Source organism: Dendrobates tinctorius, unplaced genomic scaffold (genome assembly GCF_039654945.1).
Source record: "Dendrobates tinctorius isolate UK_male_01 unplaced genomic scaffold, ASM3965494v1 ptg000104l, whole genome shotgun sequence".
Taxonomy (NCBI): Eukaryota; Metazoa; Chordata; class Amphibia; order Anura; family Dendrobatidae; genus Dendrobates; species Dendrobates tinctorius.
In genome coordinates this window covers 14,225,365-14,244,531 of record NW_027361772.1, presented here as the reverse complement: position 1 = coordinate 14,244,531, position 19,167 = coordinate 14,225,365, and the positions used below count along the sequence as shown (strand labels likewise).

Below are 19,167 nucleotides of genomic sequence, written 5' to 3'. Positions count from 1 at the left end.
ACTCAGGTAATGTGTGAGATTCTGCCTCCTTGGAGCCTGCACTGTTCAGAATACTGTTGATGTACACAAGGTAATACTAAAATTCTAATGGTTCAACACCAATATTCAGCAAAGTGTGCACCATTGTATATCTACTTGCTCATGCTTGAATCTGAGGCCACCATTGATAAATCATTCTCAAGAGATCAGTATCGTTGGGAGTTTTGTTAGCAAAAAGTTGGGAGTTTTGTTAGCACTCATAGCGATGGTTCCCTGAAGATTGTCCTAGGAGGCCAAAATAAGAAGCTGATAGAGGCTTGTTTGGCTTCTTTAGCCCCTGTTATTGCTGGGGTGTAAAGGGTTTTTCCCATCGTTCTCAAATACGTGAAGTGAACAGCCCAATAATCAGAAATGGTATTTACCCCCTCAAAATGCCTGAAGATGGTCATCACTGAAGGACCAACCTAGACACTTCGTAAAGAACGGTCAGATGCAGAGAATTCCTGGGATTCTGCAACCACCATTAAAACTAGCAGTCGCCAATACTGAAGGCTAAGTAATAGGAAGCGTGGGTTCAAGCACAAATGTTTTAGAGGGACTAGAAAGTACGTTATGAACTTGTTGGTGTAAAGCAGGGAGAAGGATATGAATTTATCACCTACAATGATACAGGAAGAGATCTCGCCTTGGTCCACTGTGCTGCCATCGCAGTGAATTCAGGCACCTTTGAGGCAAAGGTTCACAGCTTATTGACGCCTATCCTGGAATCTAACCAGGCTAGGGGCTTAGGGGATGGGTAGACCACTTTCCACATGGGCCCATCTCCCATTTGAGCCCTTTCCAGTCACTTAGATTAGGAAAGGAAACATGAATTTTCCCTGATCTTGAAGAAAGTCTTGACCTCACTTTTTCCAATCCTCTAATTTGTCCTTTGGTAATTATCCAGTAATCTTTAAAAACACATTGTAGAAATGAAGCAACATCATCCCTGTAAAAGGCAATCACACCGTAGATTTCAATGAAGATTATTTTCTAGAATGAGAAACTACTCATTATAACGGATGGCGCCATCTGGTAAATCAAGTCAGGCCAATGCTGGCTGACGGCCCCGTCCATCTGTATCAGTGACACATCATCTGTGCATAGAAATGTAAATTTATGTCAACGGGCTAAATATATTTTTAATGAATATTGGAGAATTTCATACTTTACACTGTCATATTCAGACTGGATTTCTTTGTAATTCATACACCTTGGACACAGTTCTATAGATCTTTCAGCCTTTCATATTGGTATTTAATATTTTATAGTGAGGGAGAAGAGAAAAACAGAAGGACAGATTTTTCAACCTTTCTTAGATAAGGTTGTCCAAGACTTCAATGGCCCTATTCCGCAGATAGCCCTTCACTGATTTTTGTAGATGACCTAACACCCAGCACACCAGCAGGTCTCATGGTGACATCTGAAAGTAAACAGTAAATGGGCAACCACAGCGCCATACACTGTGTAGTGGCCGTTCTCTGGTTACCGCAACCCAGGCCTAATTCACTTCAATGAGAGCCTTTGTCAAGGATTATATGTATGTGAGGTGGTCAGAAGATTTGAGCAATGTGAAACTGAGCCCCAGCACGACTAGTTCTGCATTGCTCAGATCTTCTGACCACCCCATACCTTGAGAAAGGCTTTATATGACCGAAACGTTGGCTTTTTTTTTTTCTTTTTCTGCACAGGTCAGATAAAAATAACATTATACACCAAGATTTAACCTACTTTGTGTGCCAAAGTACTTTTTCTTACTATTTTCTCTGAAATACCAGACCATATACTTTAAAAATCAAGCTAGGGACTCTAGCTGGGGAGTAGACTAGTCCGATTCCTCCCCTGGCCAACTCTTCCCAGCGCTGCTGCCGGTGATTGTCAGGTCTCTCGCTATGGGACAACTCTTCCAGGTGCCTTCCAGCCATTCGAGAAAGTTAGCAATTGTGTTTTATTATTCGCTGGTTTTACGCGTCTGATATTGATGGTTCAAGCACAGATCACAGTGTCTATACTGGCAGAGGTTCTCTATGAGGTTCTAAAATTGAGGCCAGGAGACCCCGCAGCCATTTCACCCACAGCAGTCTGAATTTTGGATATGCGAAATGGTCCTTACTGTGCTGGAACTACCATGTTGCCCACTCTATGGACAGAGTGGGGAACAGTAGCAAGGCAGAGTGGGTTTCTATGGGTCTTGAATGGCACCTAGCTATTATGGCTTATATTAGGCAATATCTGCCCACCCCATACTTTATTTCGTCCTTCAATTACACAATTAGGGCCCCATAAACTTCTATGGATTCTACATTACGGCTTCTTATAACTCATGAGCTTCTACAGACATAAGGCCATAGCTGCAATGGAAGTGCGCAGAAGTGGACCAATAAATTAAGATTTACTAAAATGGAAACTTAGACTGAAGAATTCAGCAATTTGAATAAAAAAAAGGATATTTCAATGACTACATTATTTTGTTTTTATTGAATTAGGCACTTTACATGAAGAATTCTGTACCATTATATTTACAAAGTATAAAGCTACATTTTTTTTTTTTCATTTTTTTTCCATGAATTTTTATCATTTCTTTAAAAAAAAAAAAAAAAAGGACATTATGTCAAGAGTAATAAAATATACATATTGTTGATTAATAAAAAATAACTAACAAGTTCTATAATTAAAATGAGGAAAAGGATCAGTGTAAAATAAAAAAAAAAAAAAAAAAACATTAGACTTTCTCCTTAAAAAAAAAATTTTTTTTTTTTTTTTTGGTCATGAAATAATTAAGACTGAGTGGCTTAAAAAAAAAAAAAAAAAAAAAAAAAAATAGTAACAGGTTTTTACTGAGTACACAACCCAAAGTTGCTCTGTAGCCTATGGTTTATTGGCAGTGCCCAGGATAGCTAGCTGTCAAAATTATTTATACTTTTTTTTTTTTTTTATAAATAATTTTGGGATTGTGACCTTTTACGCAAAATTAACACAGTATGCCTCTGGGTATTGCATCGGGACACATTACATTCAAATTTTAGATTTTTTTTTTTTACATTTGTGGGTGTTCAAAAAAAAAAAAAAAAAAAATATACATATATGATAAAATTTTATGAAGAGGAACAATCCCCCCCAGCGTCTAACGGTGCAGGCAGTTATCAATGCATGAAAAAAAAAAAAAAAAAAAACACATCTAACTTATTTGTAAGGCAGTGTAAAAAAAAAAAAAAAATACACAGATCATGATCTAGAGATGTGCATTTATATATGTATTTATACCACAGTATAAATAAAAAAAAAAAGTACAACTTATCTCGTATATTAACATTCCCCATGATTGGTTCAGCTGATTCCTTTACTATGTCTTTCGCTCACATTTAAAAAAAAAATAAAAAAAAGGTTAATTTCTTCTATGTATACCCAGTACACAAAAAATATATATATATTTAAAAATATATATATAGACATATATATGTGGCTACAGCCTAGCATTATACAATTTAAGTATTACAATATTGGTAACACCAAAAAAGGTTTCTTCCCCCCCATTAACCACAGGGCAATGTAAGCAGAAAAACAAAAAAAAAAACAAAAAACAAATCTTCAGCGTGAAAATTTGATGCAATTCTTAAAAAATTTGATTGAACGATGGGCAAAATTTTTCTACACCCCTTAACTTCTTGTAATTACAATCTGACAAATCAGCAAGAAACAATATAACAAGCACTGTAAAACAGATGGGAAGTCAAAAGAATTTGCAGCTTTTACCGCCTTGAAATTGATGGAAATTGTAAAAAAGAAAAAAAAAAAAAAAAAATCATAAAAAAGGTAAATGTCTAAAAATTAAAATTTCAAAATTAGAATTTTCTTCATTTTTTTTTTAAACAATAAAAAAAATGTCTAATGGCAGAGTGTAACAATTTCATTCAAATTTGAGGGGTAAAAGCCTCAAAATTGTGACTATACTACAGTAAAATTAAAAATTCTTGCTAAATTTTTGTACCGCTTCTTTGAGACACAGTCCGGGTGGAATTTCCTTTTTCTTCCAAAAAAAAGAAAAAAATATGAACAAGAGGAATTAACAGATAAAAATATTGTCTATTAAAAAGTCCATCTAAAGTCATAATTAACCCCCAAAAGTGGAGCAGCATAGGGCAGTGACTATAGCTTTGTTTTCTTAAAAAAAAAAAAAAGCAGGGAAACACCTCCTTTTAACAATTGTAACATTTTCTTTTTTTTTTTTCTGTGCACATAATAGATTTTATATCTGCGGATAAAAAATAAAAATGAAGTCTTTTCTCCTTGCAATAAAAAAAACAAAAATATTACTGTTATGAAAAGGTTTGTACAAAAAATACAAGTATATATATTTATATATATAATGGTCCCCTTGTAGAGAAGTTTTTTCTTCATGGTCCCGTCATAAAACATTCTTACAGAATCACTTGAGACTTCATTTTTTGTTTGTTTTGTAGAGTAAGAAGGAGCAAAGTAGCAGGAAAGCCACCGTCAAAGGGTGGCACATCGAGTGTGGAGCACGGAGAATTAAAAAAAAAAAAAAAAAGTCAACGCAAGGGCAAGATGTGAAGGCAACGACAAAACAACTAGGAGGTCCTGTGCAGGTCAGGCAAACACCTGCATATTGGTAGCTTGCTCTGGTAGGTGAGACGTTGGGCCTTGTGTGCCACCCACTACCACAGGGCTTGGAGTGGCGTCGGACCACTCAGATACCGAGTGAGGTGATGGGCTGGACCACTGCTCTGGCGACTCCGGAGAGGGTGTCAGGTAAGGGTGCTCACTCGGGATGTGTAGGTAGTGTTTCGGGGTTTCTTCTTGAGAAGGTGCGAAGGTCTGCTGAGACGAGGCTTGAACGGTCGGTGGCGTCTGTATGCTGCCTTCGTTAGGAACACTTTGCTGCTTAAAGAAGTTTCCTTCGCTGGGGGTAAGTGGCTGGGTTGACCTGTCGGCTACGTGCGGCATGCTCTGCTGCCTTAGATGAGTTGTGTTAGGAGGCATCTGGCACTGCTCCATCTGGATCTTCACGGGGCTTTGCATTGCTATCTGGTTCTGCAACATCAAGACCTGCTGAGCATGAAGCTGATGCAAGTTTGGGACTGATCCAGCAGGAGCCCCTGCCATTACATTGCGTGCTTGATGTGAAGGATTCAAATGGCTTTGCCAAGTAAAGGGCATGTTGCCTGAATTTAACATGCCAAGGTTTAACCCGTTGACAACGCAGCTCGGAGCTCGTTGCAGTGGTATTCTTCCTTGCAGAGCCAGCATCGCATTCCCTTGAGCATCACCTATCTCATTTAATCGTGCCAGAGACACAGCGAAAGGCCCTTCCATAAGCCCATTCACAAGAGGGGTGGAGGGCACAGAAATGGATCCAAGGTGAAATGTGCCAGGGATCTGCATGGCTGGGGATCCAGGATTGGCGCTGTATGCACGGGGTGAATCAAGGGAATCTACCGGTGAAAGGGTGACTGAGCTCTCCAGTAATCCTCCACTCCCGGAAGGGCAATCAAGAGACAACTTTTTGTTTCTGTTTTTTGCTTCCTTGGCTTCTGCTCGATTCAGGCTGGCTCCGCCAGATTTGGCACCTGACCGGCGATTCTTTTTCCCTTGTGGGGTTTGCTTGATGTTGCCCATGAAGCCATTTGGAGGGCAAAGAAGTGGTGACATGGTGTGCCCTCCCATTGTTCCCTGTGACCCTCTGACTGTGTTGTGTTCCTCCAGGAGCTGAACAATATCATGGTGTAGTCTCTCCTGTGCAATGTCACGCGGGAGTCTGTCCATGTGATCGGTAATCTCACGATTGGCGTAATGGTCAAGAAGAACTTTTGCGGCTTCGTAACTTCCCTCTCTGGCAGCCAGGAATAATGGGGTCTCCTCCTGCAGGGAAAAGCAATTATTTAGAAGAGATAATAACTTAAAGTTCTATCAGACGTGGAAAAACTAAGGTAATCGGGATGATCTCTGGCTCGGTGTGAACACCACACACACACACCAACATCTAAGGGATTTAACATTGAGTCTAGAAAACCAGAAAGGAACGGTGCTCCTTCGTATTGCTGAACCTTTTAGACTACCAGACATCACATCTAAGTACCCCCACACACTCACCTTGCTATCCTGCATATCTTTATTGGCACCATTCTTAAGCAGAGCCAAGGCCGCGTCAATATTATTGACGGCTGCTGCCCAGTGCAGAGCAGATTTTCCTGTCAAAATATACAGGCCTGATCAGATTCAAGGGAAAAAAAAAACCCAAACCCTAAAGTTGACAACCAACACATTAAAAAAAGGAAAGACAACACTAACCAAGTTCATCAACGGCATTGACATCAGCATGGCAGGCTATCAGCTCTTCCACCATGCCCTCCACAGCCAGTCGGGCAGCCAAGATTAGCGCTGTGGATCCATCACCCATTCGTGCATCCAAATCAGTGGAACGGTTTCTGATCAGGATCTGCAATGGAAAAAAAATAAACAAAAATGCTCATAGGATTGGTAATAGCAGATTTTTTTTTCTTCCAGTCAAAAATGTAGAAAAGCGGAGTGCCAATTCTTGTAAGAACAGCAGAGGTCATATGAGCGGTCATTGAAATTTTATTTTCCCCCCCGAAAAAAGAGATGGCAATTTGGCCATTACTTACCTGGAAAACTCCTTGTGCGTCAGCAGCCACGGCAGCATGCAGTGGGGTCCGGCCGGTATTATCTTGTGCGTTAGGATCTGCGCCGGCATCCAACAACCTCTTCGCAGCATCTGCTCGGGCATAACGAGCTGCGAGGTGTAGCGCCGTCTCACCGGTCCGATCTGTCTGAGCCCCCAATGATGCTCCTTGGCAAATAAGATCAGCAATAGCCGAAACCTCCCCTTCTTCCTCCTCCTCTTGTGATTCAGGCTCTAGGCCGCCTCCCAGGAAGGAAGCCAGCATAAGAGGGGTGAAACCATCTTGACAGAGGAAAAAAAAAAAAATATGTGAGCATTTACCCTGTAGTGAGTAAATAGTACTGGTACATGTCAATAACATGGGGTACTTAGTTAACACTCTTGTGAAAAAAAAAAAAAAATGTAAAAAAGTCATCCCACCGCGACAAGGTGTACCTAGTCGGAATGGTCCTATCTCTAGTATTAAATCCGCACCTTGTGTCAGCGGTCCTCAATGTAGATTTGGCAGAGCAGGACGGGGGTCCAACTGCGCATACATCTATACATGGGAAGTTCTATAGATAAATGCCTAGCTCAAAAAGGGGAAGCCATGTCCCAGTTTGTACAGAGTACAAGAAACTGCAGCAAAACTAAAAAAATGAGCTGGAACATAAAAGTTGTTCTACATAAAATATACAGGAGCATGTCCACACTGTGGCCATTTCGCAGACAAAACGCAAGAAAAAGGGCATATACCCTGAAGCAAGTAAATAGTAATAGCACATGTAAATAACATAGGCTACTTAGAGACAGGATTGTCCCAATTGGGGTACACCTTGTCGCGGTGGGATGGCTTTTATGCTTTCTTGATAAAAACTGTTAACCAAATGCCCCATGTTTTATACATGCACTATTACTGTTTATTTACAAACAGGGTATATACTCATTTTGTGTTTTTTTTTCTCTTGGGTTTTGTATTTTGTGTGGGATAAGAGTGTTAACAGCATGATTAGCCACCTGCTAACTACCTGTGTGACCATAGTTTGATTTCCCGTAAATGCATGTACTGAACCTGTCAAGTGAGGTTCTCTTTCCTATACAATGCACTGCTTCTCTTGGAAACACTGGCATGGTTTAGGATCTTTCTACTTAAGATGTTGTAGAATTAGTCATGCATATTCAGCATGACAAAACTAAGGCCGGTGATTTTCTGATGACGAGCTCTTCATGGCCCATTGTTTAAATGAGATTTTTAATGTACTTTTTGGTTCTGCGTCCAGCAGAAAAATAGTAAGTCAGTGAAAACCTTTGATATCAGCGGGGGTTTCTTAACGCTCCCTTAAAGATTAAATCAGGAGCGAGATGGATCCGGCCTGGTGGATTTCCAGTGGCCGATCCTTTTCTTCTCCCTGGAGATAAGTATTTGTAAGACGAGCCTCTCCGAGAACATAAGAATGCTCTGCCAAGCCAAATGTGTCTGTACATGGGAAATTCGAGAGAGATAGCTGCCAGACAATCATTCGGCCGGCAGTTAAGTAATGTGTATAGGGGTTGCCTTAAAAGTCGATAGATGTGTGGCAGAGTGAAGAGTAAGAAGCCTAGTTTGTGTCCTCACCTGGACCTCGTACATTGACATCCATGCCATCACTTTCATAGTCACCCTGAGGTGGTGTCAATGCTGTAGCTGGAGGAAGTCTAATATCTGCGGCTGCCAAGTGGTGTTGTGTCCAGGGACGAGGGTCAACAGGATCCTGCCGGCATGGTGAAAGCTCCTCAGTCTTCAGAATTAAAATCAAAAGTGAGTGAACTCCTTTTCTTGTTAAAGTTTGGTTCAGCCTAAAGTTTAACATCTAGAAAACTCCGCATTACCTTGAGTCTTTTCGTCTCGGGGCAGTCTGTCTCCGTCCAGTCTTCAGATGGATCTTCCATGAGACGTTCTGCTTTGGCAATGTTCCTGCAAAAACATCAACGAGATGATTATGGTATCAGAAGTGACCATAGATATGATCCATCAGATATCTTGGTCCATCCTTACTTGAGCCCAAGAGCATCTTGACCAACAGGCTCCCGGCGGTCTCTGTCCTTCTTTAAGATGAATCCTTCAGGAAACCACAGTGTACTATGTGCTCTTTTCCTGCGAGATACCAGGACACCCAATATGGCCACCACTAAAACCAGAAGTCCGGCCACTGCCACTAGTGGCAGCAGATGGAAAGCAGAGGTTTCTTCTTCTTCTTCTTCCTTTTTATGACCTGAGAAGAGAACAGGATAGTCATATAATAAAGTATATGATGGCCATTATTCCTGTCATTTCTGCATCCCCTCATCCTTGGAACAGGACTTACTGGTTACAGATATCAGTGGGTAAGGAAAATGCAGCTTGTCAACCGCGCTGAGTCCGGCCAAGTAGTCTGCCGCGCTCTCTGCATCGGGGAAGCATTCCGACATCTCCTTGTCGTCCACTTGTTTCTTACATAAGCGATTATCAATTTCCAGTGACACCTCAGATCTGTATATGGGAGGTAACAAAACAAACCCTCAAAAATGGGTTTACTCCATTTCCACATGTGATGGCAAGAACATATGTATACACCAGTCTAATAAGGGTAGCCTTGTACTCACCCTATAATATCATGATCCAGCTCTCTAACACGTCGCTGTGACGTCTGGCTTTTTCGGTAGGGTTTGATCATGTACTTCCCATTTTTGTCCAGACGGAATCGAAGACTGGTCCTCAGGATAGCACTGAGGCTCTGCAGGAAGGCCGTGCTCTGCTTCATCAGCTGCTCAGGTGGAAGCAGAACCACTACGACCAGAACGCCATCTGCTAGTTGTTCTCCATCTCGACCTCCGGCGCAGTCAAGGCCATCCCATCCGCATTCTTCAGAGTTGCATCCTTGATCACAGCGCCCGTCACCATAATGGTCCATGCAGTATTTTGCATAGACTGGGCTGAAAATAATAAAAAAAAAAAAAAAAAAATGTAAAAAGTGCACTCATGCATCATATTATCCATTGCCTGGCCAAGGTAATAATGGAATTATATAAAGTGAAATGCAAATGAGGAGTGCTGCCCTGTTCACCATTCATTTCTCCTGTATCCAAACTTCCTCCGCTATCAAATTCCTATGACCCAGCAACTATACGCTGATGAGTGACAAGAATGAGAGACAGCAGTCTACAGATGGGTGTCTATTTCTTGGAACAAGCTATTGCAGTCTTGCACTAGTGGGGTCTATCATTCATCGTGGATCTGAAGAACTAGGCGTTTCAAGAGTGTAGTTCTTCACATCTATCTTTTGGAGAAGACTCTGGTTTAGCTTAATATTTTAAGTTATGTTGTAAAAACTTGGTTACCCATTTGTGCACCCTGTCATACACGTATTGTGGATGTAGGGCAGGGCTCCCCAACTCCAGTCCTCAAGGCCCACCAACAGGTCATGTTTTCAGGATTTCCTTAGTATTGCCAAGGTGATAATTGCATCACCTGTACAATACAAGGGAAATCCTGAAAACATGATCTGTTGGTGGGCCTTGAGGACTGGAGTTGGGGGACCCTGATGTAGGGTGCATGTGGATACAGCGGAACAGGAGCTGAGCCTGCTCCATGTGTGGCAGGTGCCGACTGTGTTATACAGCCGGCACCTTCCTCTAACAACCACAATCCACGCTAGCTCAGATTAAGTGCCACTGTCACCATAATCATTTAGATCTTGTGGTGTGTAAGGAAGAGAGAGGTTCCCTATTTCCTCTCTCAATGACCCATACAGTTAAATAAAAAACAAAAAGCAAAACAGTTAAAAAAAGTTAAAAGGCATATTGCAAATTTTACCCACACAGTAAATGTTGTAAAGGAAAAAAAATATATAAAAAATAAAAAAAAGCTAGAATTATATTGGTTTTTTTTGGTCATTTCATCTTTAAAAAAAAACAAAAAAAAAAACGATCAAGTAGTCAAATGAAAATAACCACCCCCTCTCCCACCCAAATATTCCACTGTCCACCACCTGACTGCTCCTCCAACAAAGGTGCACCCCCCAACCTAGTTTTTCCATGACTTACTTGCAGCTGCGTTCGCCTCCACCTCGACAGTCGAAGTTATCGTAGAGGCATTCTGCGGTCGCACACTGGGGATCGCACTGCGAGTTGTTGAAGAGGGCCCGGCAGTCTTGTCGAGGGCAGTTCTTCCACGGGTCGTCTCTTTTAAAGATGCAGTCTCCGCCATCATATTGGCATTCCTTGGAGCTGCACTCCTTATCACAATGGCCGTCCCCTATTTTATTAATGCACTGAGGGGGGCTACATTCTGGATCCTGGGGTGGGAAATTCACTATGGGAGGTTTAATATCACATCGTGGTCCCAAAAACCCAGGAGGGCAAATGCAGTTGAAGAAAGGAAATTTGGGGGAATGGACGCACTGGGCATTGTTCTGACATGGAGAAGGGGAACAAGAAGACAGACGAGGGGCATGCGTGGTATTGAGAAGCCGACAATCTATGCCAGGCGGGCACACACAGCGGGGGCCCTGGGGCGAGGGGACACATGTGTAGCCAGAAGGGCAGGTAAGTTCTCGGCAGGACTTTACTGTATGCTCACATGAGGGGCCAGAAAAGCCCTAAAAAAAAAAAAAAAAATAAGGGAAAAAAAAAAGAAAAGCAAATGAGTGAATGTATTTTGTCAAGGATAATTGAAGGGGTAGTCTAGATTAGGCAACCATTGCCTTAATGGATCACCCACTGACTTTTACTAGTTAGGTAAGAGGGGTGTAAAAGAAAAATGCTTACCGAGGGGCAGCGACAAGTGTATCCAAGAGGGGTGTTTACAGTGACACGACACACTCCGCCATTATGGCAAGGTCGGGACTCGCAGGTGTTCACTACGCTCTGGCATCGCCGACCTGAAAAGGCCACACATACGTGTTAGATAGAATATGGCTGTCAGTACGAAAGTAGCCCAAAAGCAAATAGGGCGTCATTCTAGTAAAACTGCATGAAAATTGGCGCCAAAAAAAATATGGCCGCCATAATTGCTCACTCAAGCTTTCTGAGACTCCTGAAAGGCAATTCTAACAAGGTGAGAAGACATTTCCTCCTTCTCCTTACCGGTGTAGCCGTTCTTGCATATGCACTGATAGTCGTTGGCCATCTGGACGCAGTCGCGGGTGTTGTGGGCGACGCAAGGCGCAGACAAGCACTCATTGATGTCACCCTCGCACCTCTCTCCAGTGTAACCAGGAGGACAATTGCAGCGGTAGCCACCAACTTTGTCTACGCACGTCCCGTTGTTCAGACACTTCGGCAGTCCTGCATTAGTGAGTGAGGAACAGTCGTCCTCATTGATCTCACAAAGCACGCCTGTAAAATATGGGAAAAATGGGATGTGAGTGAACACAGTGCCAGGGAACAGGCACTGGTAATGGAGATATTATAGTGTTAGGTAGAAGCCAACTTATCAATACTTTATAAAAAAAAAATAATAGAAATAATTAACAATGTATAAATATTTATATATAATTATGAATATATAATATTTATAAATATTATTATTATATTATTTATAAATAATAATTAGTGATCTCACCAAGGGTGCCAGGAGGACAAGAGCAGATGTAGCGCCCAATCAAGTCAATACAGGAACCTCCATTTTGGCAGGGATGGGACTGGCACTCATCTATGTCAATTTCACAGTTCTTTCCTTCAAATCCAGCAGGGCACTAAATGAGGGGAAATTAAAAAAATAAATAAAAGTTAAAGTACGTAGACATATATTTAAAAATATAAGTAATTAAAATAAGATGCAATAAAAAACAAACAAATAAAACGTAATACAAGCTATGAAGATAAAATGTGATGATGAAAACCAAATAAAAAGCAACAAAATTATAAAAAACAATGAAAAAATAACATACAAAAAAACCCCATCAATGATAAAAAAATAATAATGTAAACAATCATAAAAACCTATTATAACTATTAATCACCCTTACTCACCTCGCATACATATCCACCCAGGTAACTATGACAGGATCCTCTATTCTGACATGGGTCTGGGTCACACTGATTAATGGGGGTTTCACAGTAGCTGCCAGTGTAGCCCCCTCGGCAATAACACTTGTGAGAGGTGCCGGTACTTATGCAGGTTCCCCCCGAGTGACAAAGCTGATCGAGACGAACACCTAAGGCACAAACACAGACCGATTTACAAGGAGGTGTTGCAGGTGTCAATGCTCTTCTGAACCATCTGTTGACATCTCCGTCCTACCTTTTTTACTGGCTGCCGCTTCGCACGAGACGCGGGGCACATCACAGTAAATCCCTGCCCATCCTGGAGGGCAATCGCAGTGGATAGAGGGGCCCTTCTGTATGCACCGACCACCATTTTTACAGGGATAACTCTGGCACAGATCCACTAGAATCTGAAGCAATGAATTGAATAAAGGGTTAAAAGAGGACATGATCCCCCCCCCCAAAAAAAAAGTACTGTTCAGTTCTATGATCTGATCTTTAGGGGGCAGTATTACAGCGCTTCATTTCAATAGTTTGTTTTTTTTAATTATTTTTGTGAAGAAATTAAGGCGTAAACCGTCGTTTTAACTTTTATGTCATAAATAAATCAATCGTACAAGTGAAAATAAGCAGCTTTGTAATTTATCTTAGAGAAATTTGCTTCTTTCTAGGCCAAAATTGATCAAAATTCTCAATTCGGAGGTAAAATCTGTATTTGGTGAAGACAGACTTCCCCCATTACTGACATAGAACTGTATCCATAGCAACTGGCATCTCCTCTCTCAGTAATGGGGAAGTCGGTCTTCACCGAATACAGATTTTACCTCAGAATTGAGAATTCTAATGATGACCGATCAATTTTGGTAGAGAACGAAGCAGATTACTCTGATAAGATATATTACAAAGTTGCTTATTTTCACGTGAACTATTGATTTAGGAAAAGAATATGTACAGGGATTTTCTAAGCTTTTTCCTGAAAAGCTCAATAATCTGTGGTGCAGATGTTGTCTAACTAATTCACAGGGAAGCGGGCATGGTCCGTCAGGTCACATTGGTGTAGGAAAGCTTTAACCTAGTCGACTAGTCAGAACCCTCCTTCTCCTGTTAGTACACTGCTACACACTGCTCATCTGAATGCAGAGGCTGCTGTGATCACAGGACATTATTAGAGAGTGATTTAATACCCCCCCCCCAAAAAAAAATAGATTAGATTTCTGTAGTATTATATCCGTAAAGGGAATCTGTCACCCCTTTTTTGAGATATCATATAATGATATCATTCAATTGTGTGTCACATAAGGATTCTCTTAGTACTTTTGCTTCCCCCTGACCCCGCACCTTTCATGCATAAATACCTTGTTTATATCGGTTCAGATGTATGTAAACTGCCGCTGTCCGGTCCGCTGGGCGGGGCTTATTCACCTGCTCCTCCCCTCCCTGTCTTGCTCTACACAAGAAGAAATGCATAGAGCAAGACAGGGAGGGGGGAGCAGGTGAATAAGCCCCGCCCATTGGACCGGACAGCGGCAGTTTACATACATCTGAACCAATATAAACAAGGTATTTATGCATGAAAGGTGCGGGGTCAGGGGGAAGCAAAAGTACTAAGAGAATCCTTATGTGACACACAATTGAATGATATCATTATATGATATCTCAAAAAAGGGGTGACAGATTCCCTTTAACTTGATCTTTCCCGTTCTGTTTATCTCCTGCTCCTGACATCGGCAGGGAGGAAGTAAAGGGCAGCAGTAACTTATGTCAGGTGTTACCCGGCCCCTTTAGATAGTCTAAAAAGAATAATTCAGTAGGGTATGGCCAGAGGCACAGGAAAAAGCCTCTCTCAGCTTGAAATCAGTTCACCATATCCTGAAGCATGATGGGAGTAACATTACAAATGAAGAAAATTGCAAGAGGCGCCCTGGACTACCATACTAAATAACTGATCATTTTTAGCCATGCCCACTTGGTAATGCTCCTGCCATGACCTTTACATTGGAAATTTTTGGGATTCCTAGACACATTTAGTAGCCTAATTTCTGGTTATGCCCCCAGCCATGCAAGCACAACATGGCTACCTTACCTGACATTGAGTTCCTGTGTATCCATTGGGACAGATACAGCGATAGGACTCCACCTTGTCCACACACGTGGCTCCGTTCTGGCAGGGATGGGCGTCACACTCATTTACTTCGTGCTGGCAGTGAGACCCGGTGAAGCCGAGACGGCAGATGCAGCTGTACGTGTCGACGCCATCCACACATGTACCGCCATTGAAACATGAACTGTGGGCAGACGATAGAAATGGCAAATCAACCAACAGAGAGTGTATGAGATATTGTCAAATATAAGTCTAAACTTCAGCCATTGTGAGTGCAGTTTTTTTTTTTTTTTTTGCTACGAATCTGAACTTTTGCATTTAAATTCTAAAAGTAAACGAAAAAAATAGATGTGGGAACAAATTTTTTTTTTTTTTATAAAGGATTAAACAGTTTCGATAATTTTGTATACACTATGTTGGATCTCGACATTTTATACTACATTGCTCATCCATCCCGATCTTTACAAAAAGGACCGGTCACTAGATTTTTTTTGTTTTTTAAAATTTAAACCGAGTACTTCCTTTAGTTGGCGTTGCTCCACTGATTCTGAAACCATTTTTATTTTTCTTCTGTGCCCCTCCGTTTCAAAGTTATGCCCTCCTGTAATAATGATGCAATTTCTCTCCTTCGACCAACTGGGCGTAAATCACAGAACTGAGTGGGCATCATCTCCTCTGATGCTGGCCAATCAAAACACAGCCACGCCCACAGAGAAGTTCTGTGATATACACCCAGTTGGTTATAAAGGGAAAATTTGCATCTTTATTACCGGGAGGGCATAACTCTGGAACAGAGGGGCACAGAAGAAAAACTGTTCCCAAATCAACGAGCAGCAGCAATTGGAGATACTCAGTTTAGAGAGGATATTTTACTTTTTTTTTTTTTTTTTTTAAATTAAAGGGTTATTCCCATCTTATAAAATAATAAATCACCGGGATACGTCATCATTGTATGATAGCGCTTTGGTCCTACCTACAAGAACCTGACCTAACCGTGGAACGAAAGGTGTGCAAAGTTGATGCAGCGATGTGTCACCTGGATAATGCTGCTCCTGAGGATGTGCTATGCACAGCGCTGTGGAGCTGTGCTCTAGGACCCCTGCATAGTGGCAGGCACTGCATATCACTCCATATCAAATCAAAAGGTACTGCAAATTACCCCAAAACACCATACCAACAGTGAAGTTCGGAGGTGGGAACATCATGTTGTTGGACTGTTTTTCAGCATATGGCACGGAAAAGCTTCATATGATTGAAGGAAGGATGGATGAATGGACAAATGTACCTAGACAACCTTGATAAAAATCTGCTGCTGTCTACCAGGATGTTGAAGATGAAACGAGGAAAGACCATTCAGCAAGACAACGATCCCAATCACACACCCAAGGAAACTCTCAATTGGTTTCAGAGAGAGAAAATAAAGCTGCTAGAATGGCCAAGCCAATCACCGGACCTGAATCCAATAGAAGACTTATGGAAGGAACTAAAGCTCAGAGTTCATAGAAGGAGCCCACAAGACCTTCAGGAAGTGAAGTGTGGCAGAATGGGACAAAATTACACCTGAGCAATGCCTGCGACTAGTTTCTCCATACTGGAAGCTGTCATCACTAACAAAGGCTTTTGTATGAAGTATTAAATAAATTTCAGTAAGCGTGTTCAATCCTTTTTCCCTGTGCCACTTCTCATTATTACACATAATTTATGGAATCTATGGTTTGATTACTTTCGCCTGTGTGAATTGGGTTATTGTTATTTTTTTGGGTGGGTTGTTCTTCACTCAGAAAATTGGTGACGTGTTCAAAACTTATTTCATTCGCTGTACGTGCGGCCACAAAAATAAAGTGTCAGCTACAGGAGAACCCGGCAGCGCGTCCCATGAGTGCAGAAGGATAGGACATGTTGAAATCCAACATGCTCATCTTTCTTCCCGCCATTGTCTTGACTCTCGCCCACAAGACTACCATGTATATAATAAGAAGTCTGGAACTACTGAAGTGTGTGTGTGTGTGTGTGTGTGTGGGGGGGGGGGTAAACGCAAGAGAGTGAGAAACGAACTTCAGATAAGAAAGCGACCGGTGAATCCATTACCTATCGGTGCAGTCCTGTATGTTGGCCTCACAAAATGGTCCCGAGTATCCGGGGGCACAGATACACACGTAGCTGTTCACGTAGTCCAAGCAGGTTGCGCCATTGCGACAGGGGTTACTAAGACATTCATTAATTTCATTCATGCATCTTGAGCTTGTGAATCCAGGCAGACAGGTGCAGGTGAAGGAGTTGACCCCATCTCTGCAGGTGCCGCCATTAAGGCACGGATCTAGGAAAAAGACGAGAGTTTTAAGTTGGCCGGGCACTGACGGCATCTGTCTAGTTTCGCTGTGGGATACACAAGTGACTCACTAGGTGCGCAGTCATTAATGTCGGTCTCACAGTCGGCTCCTGTGTAGCCAGGTCTGCAGGCACAGTTGTAGGATCCGGGGAGGTTGGTGCACTGGCCGCCATTTTTGCAAGGGCTGCGGCTGCATTCATTCACATCAATGTCACATGAATCACCTGTAACAAGAAAGATGTGACCGTCCGTGATACTGTTAAGAAGCTATACTGTCTCAGCCCATTTTCTTTTCTTCCAATTGAAACCATGTACCGAATACATTTTTTTTTTTTTAGATTTTATAAAAACTACAAAATATCATGTTTATGCTTTTTTTTCCATTTAATAAAAAAAATAAAATACGGTAGGTTTCCTAATGACCTGTTCCCATTAAAAGGAGCATGGCTTTTTATTTTTTATATTTCTTGATGTTATACAATGTATATTTCAGTTTTATTTTACTCTTACCATTCCAGCCAAGGGGACATTTGCAGGTGTAACTCTCATAGTCTGAGGTGGGTGTGCAGATCCCGCCATTATGACAGGGCTCATGGCTGCAGGGAGCAAGCACGGTTTCACAGGTCTGACCTTTAAAGAATATGGTTAAAAAAAATGAGGTATTTTACAAAAAAAACTTTTTGCAACACGTATAGTAAAAAATAATTTTCCACCATGGTATGTTTTAACTGCCTGTATATAAAAAAAAAAAAAGGGCGTAATCAAAGAAGACCCTTATCCTATTTCAGACCCTTATTAGAAACATGTCTGTCTATTAGGGCGCCATACACATTAGATAAATGTCAACCATTTTATCAGTAGGGAGCACTCCCAACTCTCCCTTGACAGATTAGGTCGGGGAAGGGAAGAGCCGGACTGTTAAAATTTCTTGGTTTCATGTGAGATAAGCCGGTAACAGGAGTCTGGCTGCAACTTTTTCCCTTCTGCCCACTGAAAACACAAACGGCAGAGCATTCATAATATATGAAGGAGGGGTGGAGTTGAGAGAGAAACCTGTTGGTTGAACGATAGTTTGGCAGACAGCTATCTAACGAGAATGGCCGGCTTTACACTAAAGGCCCGCTGGACACCACTTCAAATCGGACTACCTCATTAACAGGAAAATTGGTCATAGCTATAAACAAAACCCCAAGTTTCAAGGGAGGCGGGCAGGGGCAGAGGAGAGACAGAGTGTCCCAGAGGCGGAGGAGAGACAGAGTGTCCCAGAGGCGGAGGAGAGACAGAGTGTCCCAGAGGCGGAGGAGAGACAGAGTGTCCCAGAGGCGGAGGAGAGACAGAGTGTCCCAGAGGCGGAGGAGAGACAGAGTGTCCCAGAGGCGGAGGAGAGACAGAGTGTCCCAGAGGCGGAGGAGAGACAGAGTGTCCCAGAGGCGGGCAGTGGTGGAGGAGAGACAGTGTCCCAGAGGTGGGCGGGGTCGGAGGAGAGACAATGTCCCAGATAGGGGTGGGGAGTTCTGGAGGCGGGCAAGCATGGAGAGATCCAGACGTGGCAAGGGCCTGGCAGTGGATCTCATGGAGAACACTAGAATGCTCAGATGAGATATTTCCTGTGTGAGAGAGTCAATCTGATTAATGATCATTCGGTGGACAGCTCTCACATACCTGTATATGGCAGTGTGCACAGACAGCTGTATCCTGCAATGCCGTTCACACACGTCCCTCCATTCAGGCACGGAGCCGGGGCACACTCATTAATATTGGTCTCACACACGTTACCTAGAAAGAAAAAAAAAAAAAAAAAAAAAAAAACACACATTATACAAGAAAGCCAATCAAATTCTAGAAAGCCAATCACTTGTATGCTGGATTAAGCGTTCTTTAGAGTAGTCACAGCAAAAGTACCTATAAACCCATCTCTGCAGCGGCAAACTGGTACTCCCGTGTGGTCCACCATGCAGGTTCCACCGTTTTGGCAAAAAGTGCTGGAACAGCTGTCGGTGCTCCGTCTGTCACATGACCTGCCATGCCAGCCAGGGTGGCACTCACATGCATACCTGGAATTAAACAGGGTCA

At 42.2% G+C, this 19,167-nt stretch overlaps 1 protein-coding gene across 1 annotated transcript in view; it reads right to left on the bottom strand.

The window, feature by feature from the left end:
* Nucleotides 1–2,477: 2,477 nt before the first annotated feature.
* The window catches only part of NOTCH3 (notch receptor 3), an 86,536-nt gene continuing 69,846 nt past the window's right edge, over nucleotides 2,478–19,167 (bottom strand). The window contains exons 14-34 of the mRNA XM_073588789.1: nucleotides 18,997–19,148; nucleotides 18,757–18,870; nucleotides 17,605–17,724; nucleotides 17,166–17,318; nucleotides 16,854–17,082; nucleotides 14,748–14,949; nucleotides 12,921–13,074; nucleotides 12,650–12,834; nucleotides 12,240–12,372; nucleotides 11,762–12,013; nucleotides 11,444–11,556; nucleotides 10,721–11,274; nucleotides 9,281–9,610; nucleotides 9,004–9,167; nucleotides 8,694–8,910; nucleotides 8,528–8,612; nucleotides 8,274–8,436; nucleotides 6,663–6,961; nucleotides 6,328–6,475; nucleotides 6,130–6,227; nucleotides 2,478–5,898 (exon numbers count right to left, since the gene is read on the bottom strand). Coding sequence (XP_073444890.1) covers nucleotides 4,627–5,898; nucleotides 6,130–6,227; nucleotides 6,328–6,475; nucleotides 6,663–6,961; nucleotides 8,274–8,436; nucleotides 8,528–8,612; nucleotides 8,694–8,910; nucleotides 9,004–9,167; nucleotides 9,281–9,610; nucleotides 10,721–11,274; nucleotides 11,444–11,556; nucleotides 11,762–12,013; nucleotides 12,240–12,372; nucleotides 12,650–12,834; nucleotides 12,921–13,074; nucleotides 14,748–14,949; nucleotides 16,854–17,082; nucleotides 17,166–17,318; nucleotides 17,605–17,724; nucleotides 18,757–18,870; nucleotides 18,997–19,148 — 5,137 coding nt within the window. The 3' untranslated portion in view covers nucleotides 2,478–4,626. The remainder of the gene's footprint in view (nucleotides 5,899–6,129; nucleotides 6,228–6,327; nucleotides 6,476–6,662; nucleotides 6,962–8,273; nucleotides 8,437–8,527; nucleotides 8,613–8,693; nucleotides 8,911–9,003; nucleotides 9,168–9,280; nucleotides 9,611–10,720; nucleotides 11,275–11,443; nucleotides 11,557–11,761; nucleotides 12,014–12,239; nucleotides 12,373–12,649; nucleotides 12,835–12,920; nucleotides 13,075–14,747; nucleotides 14,950–16,853; nucleotides 17,083–17,165; nucleotides 17,319–17,604; nucleotides 17,725–18,756; nucleotides 18,871–18,996; nucleotides 19,149–19,167) is intronic.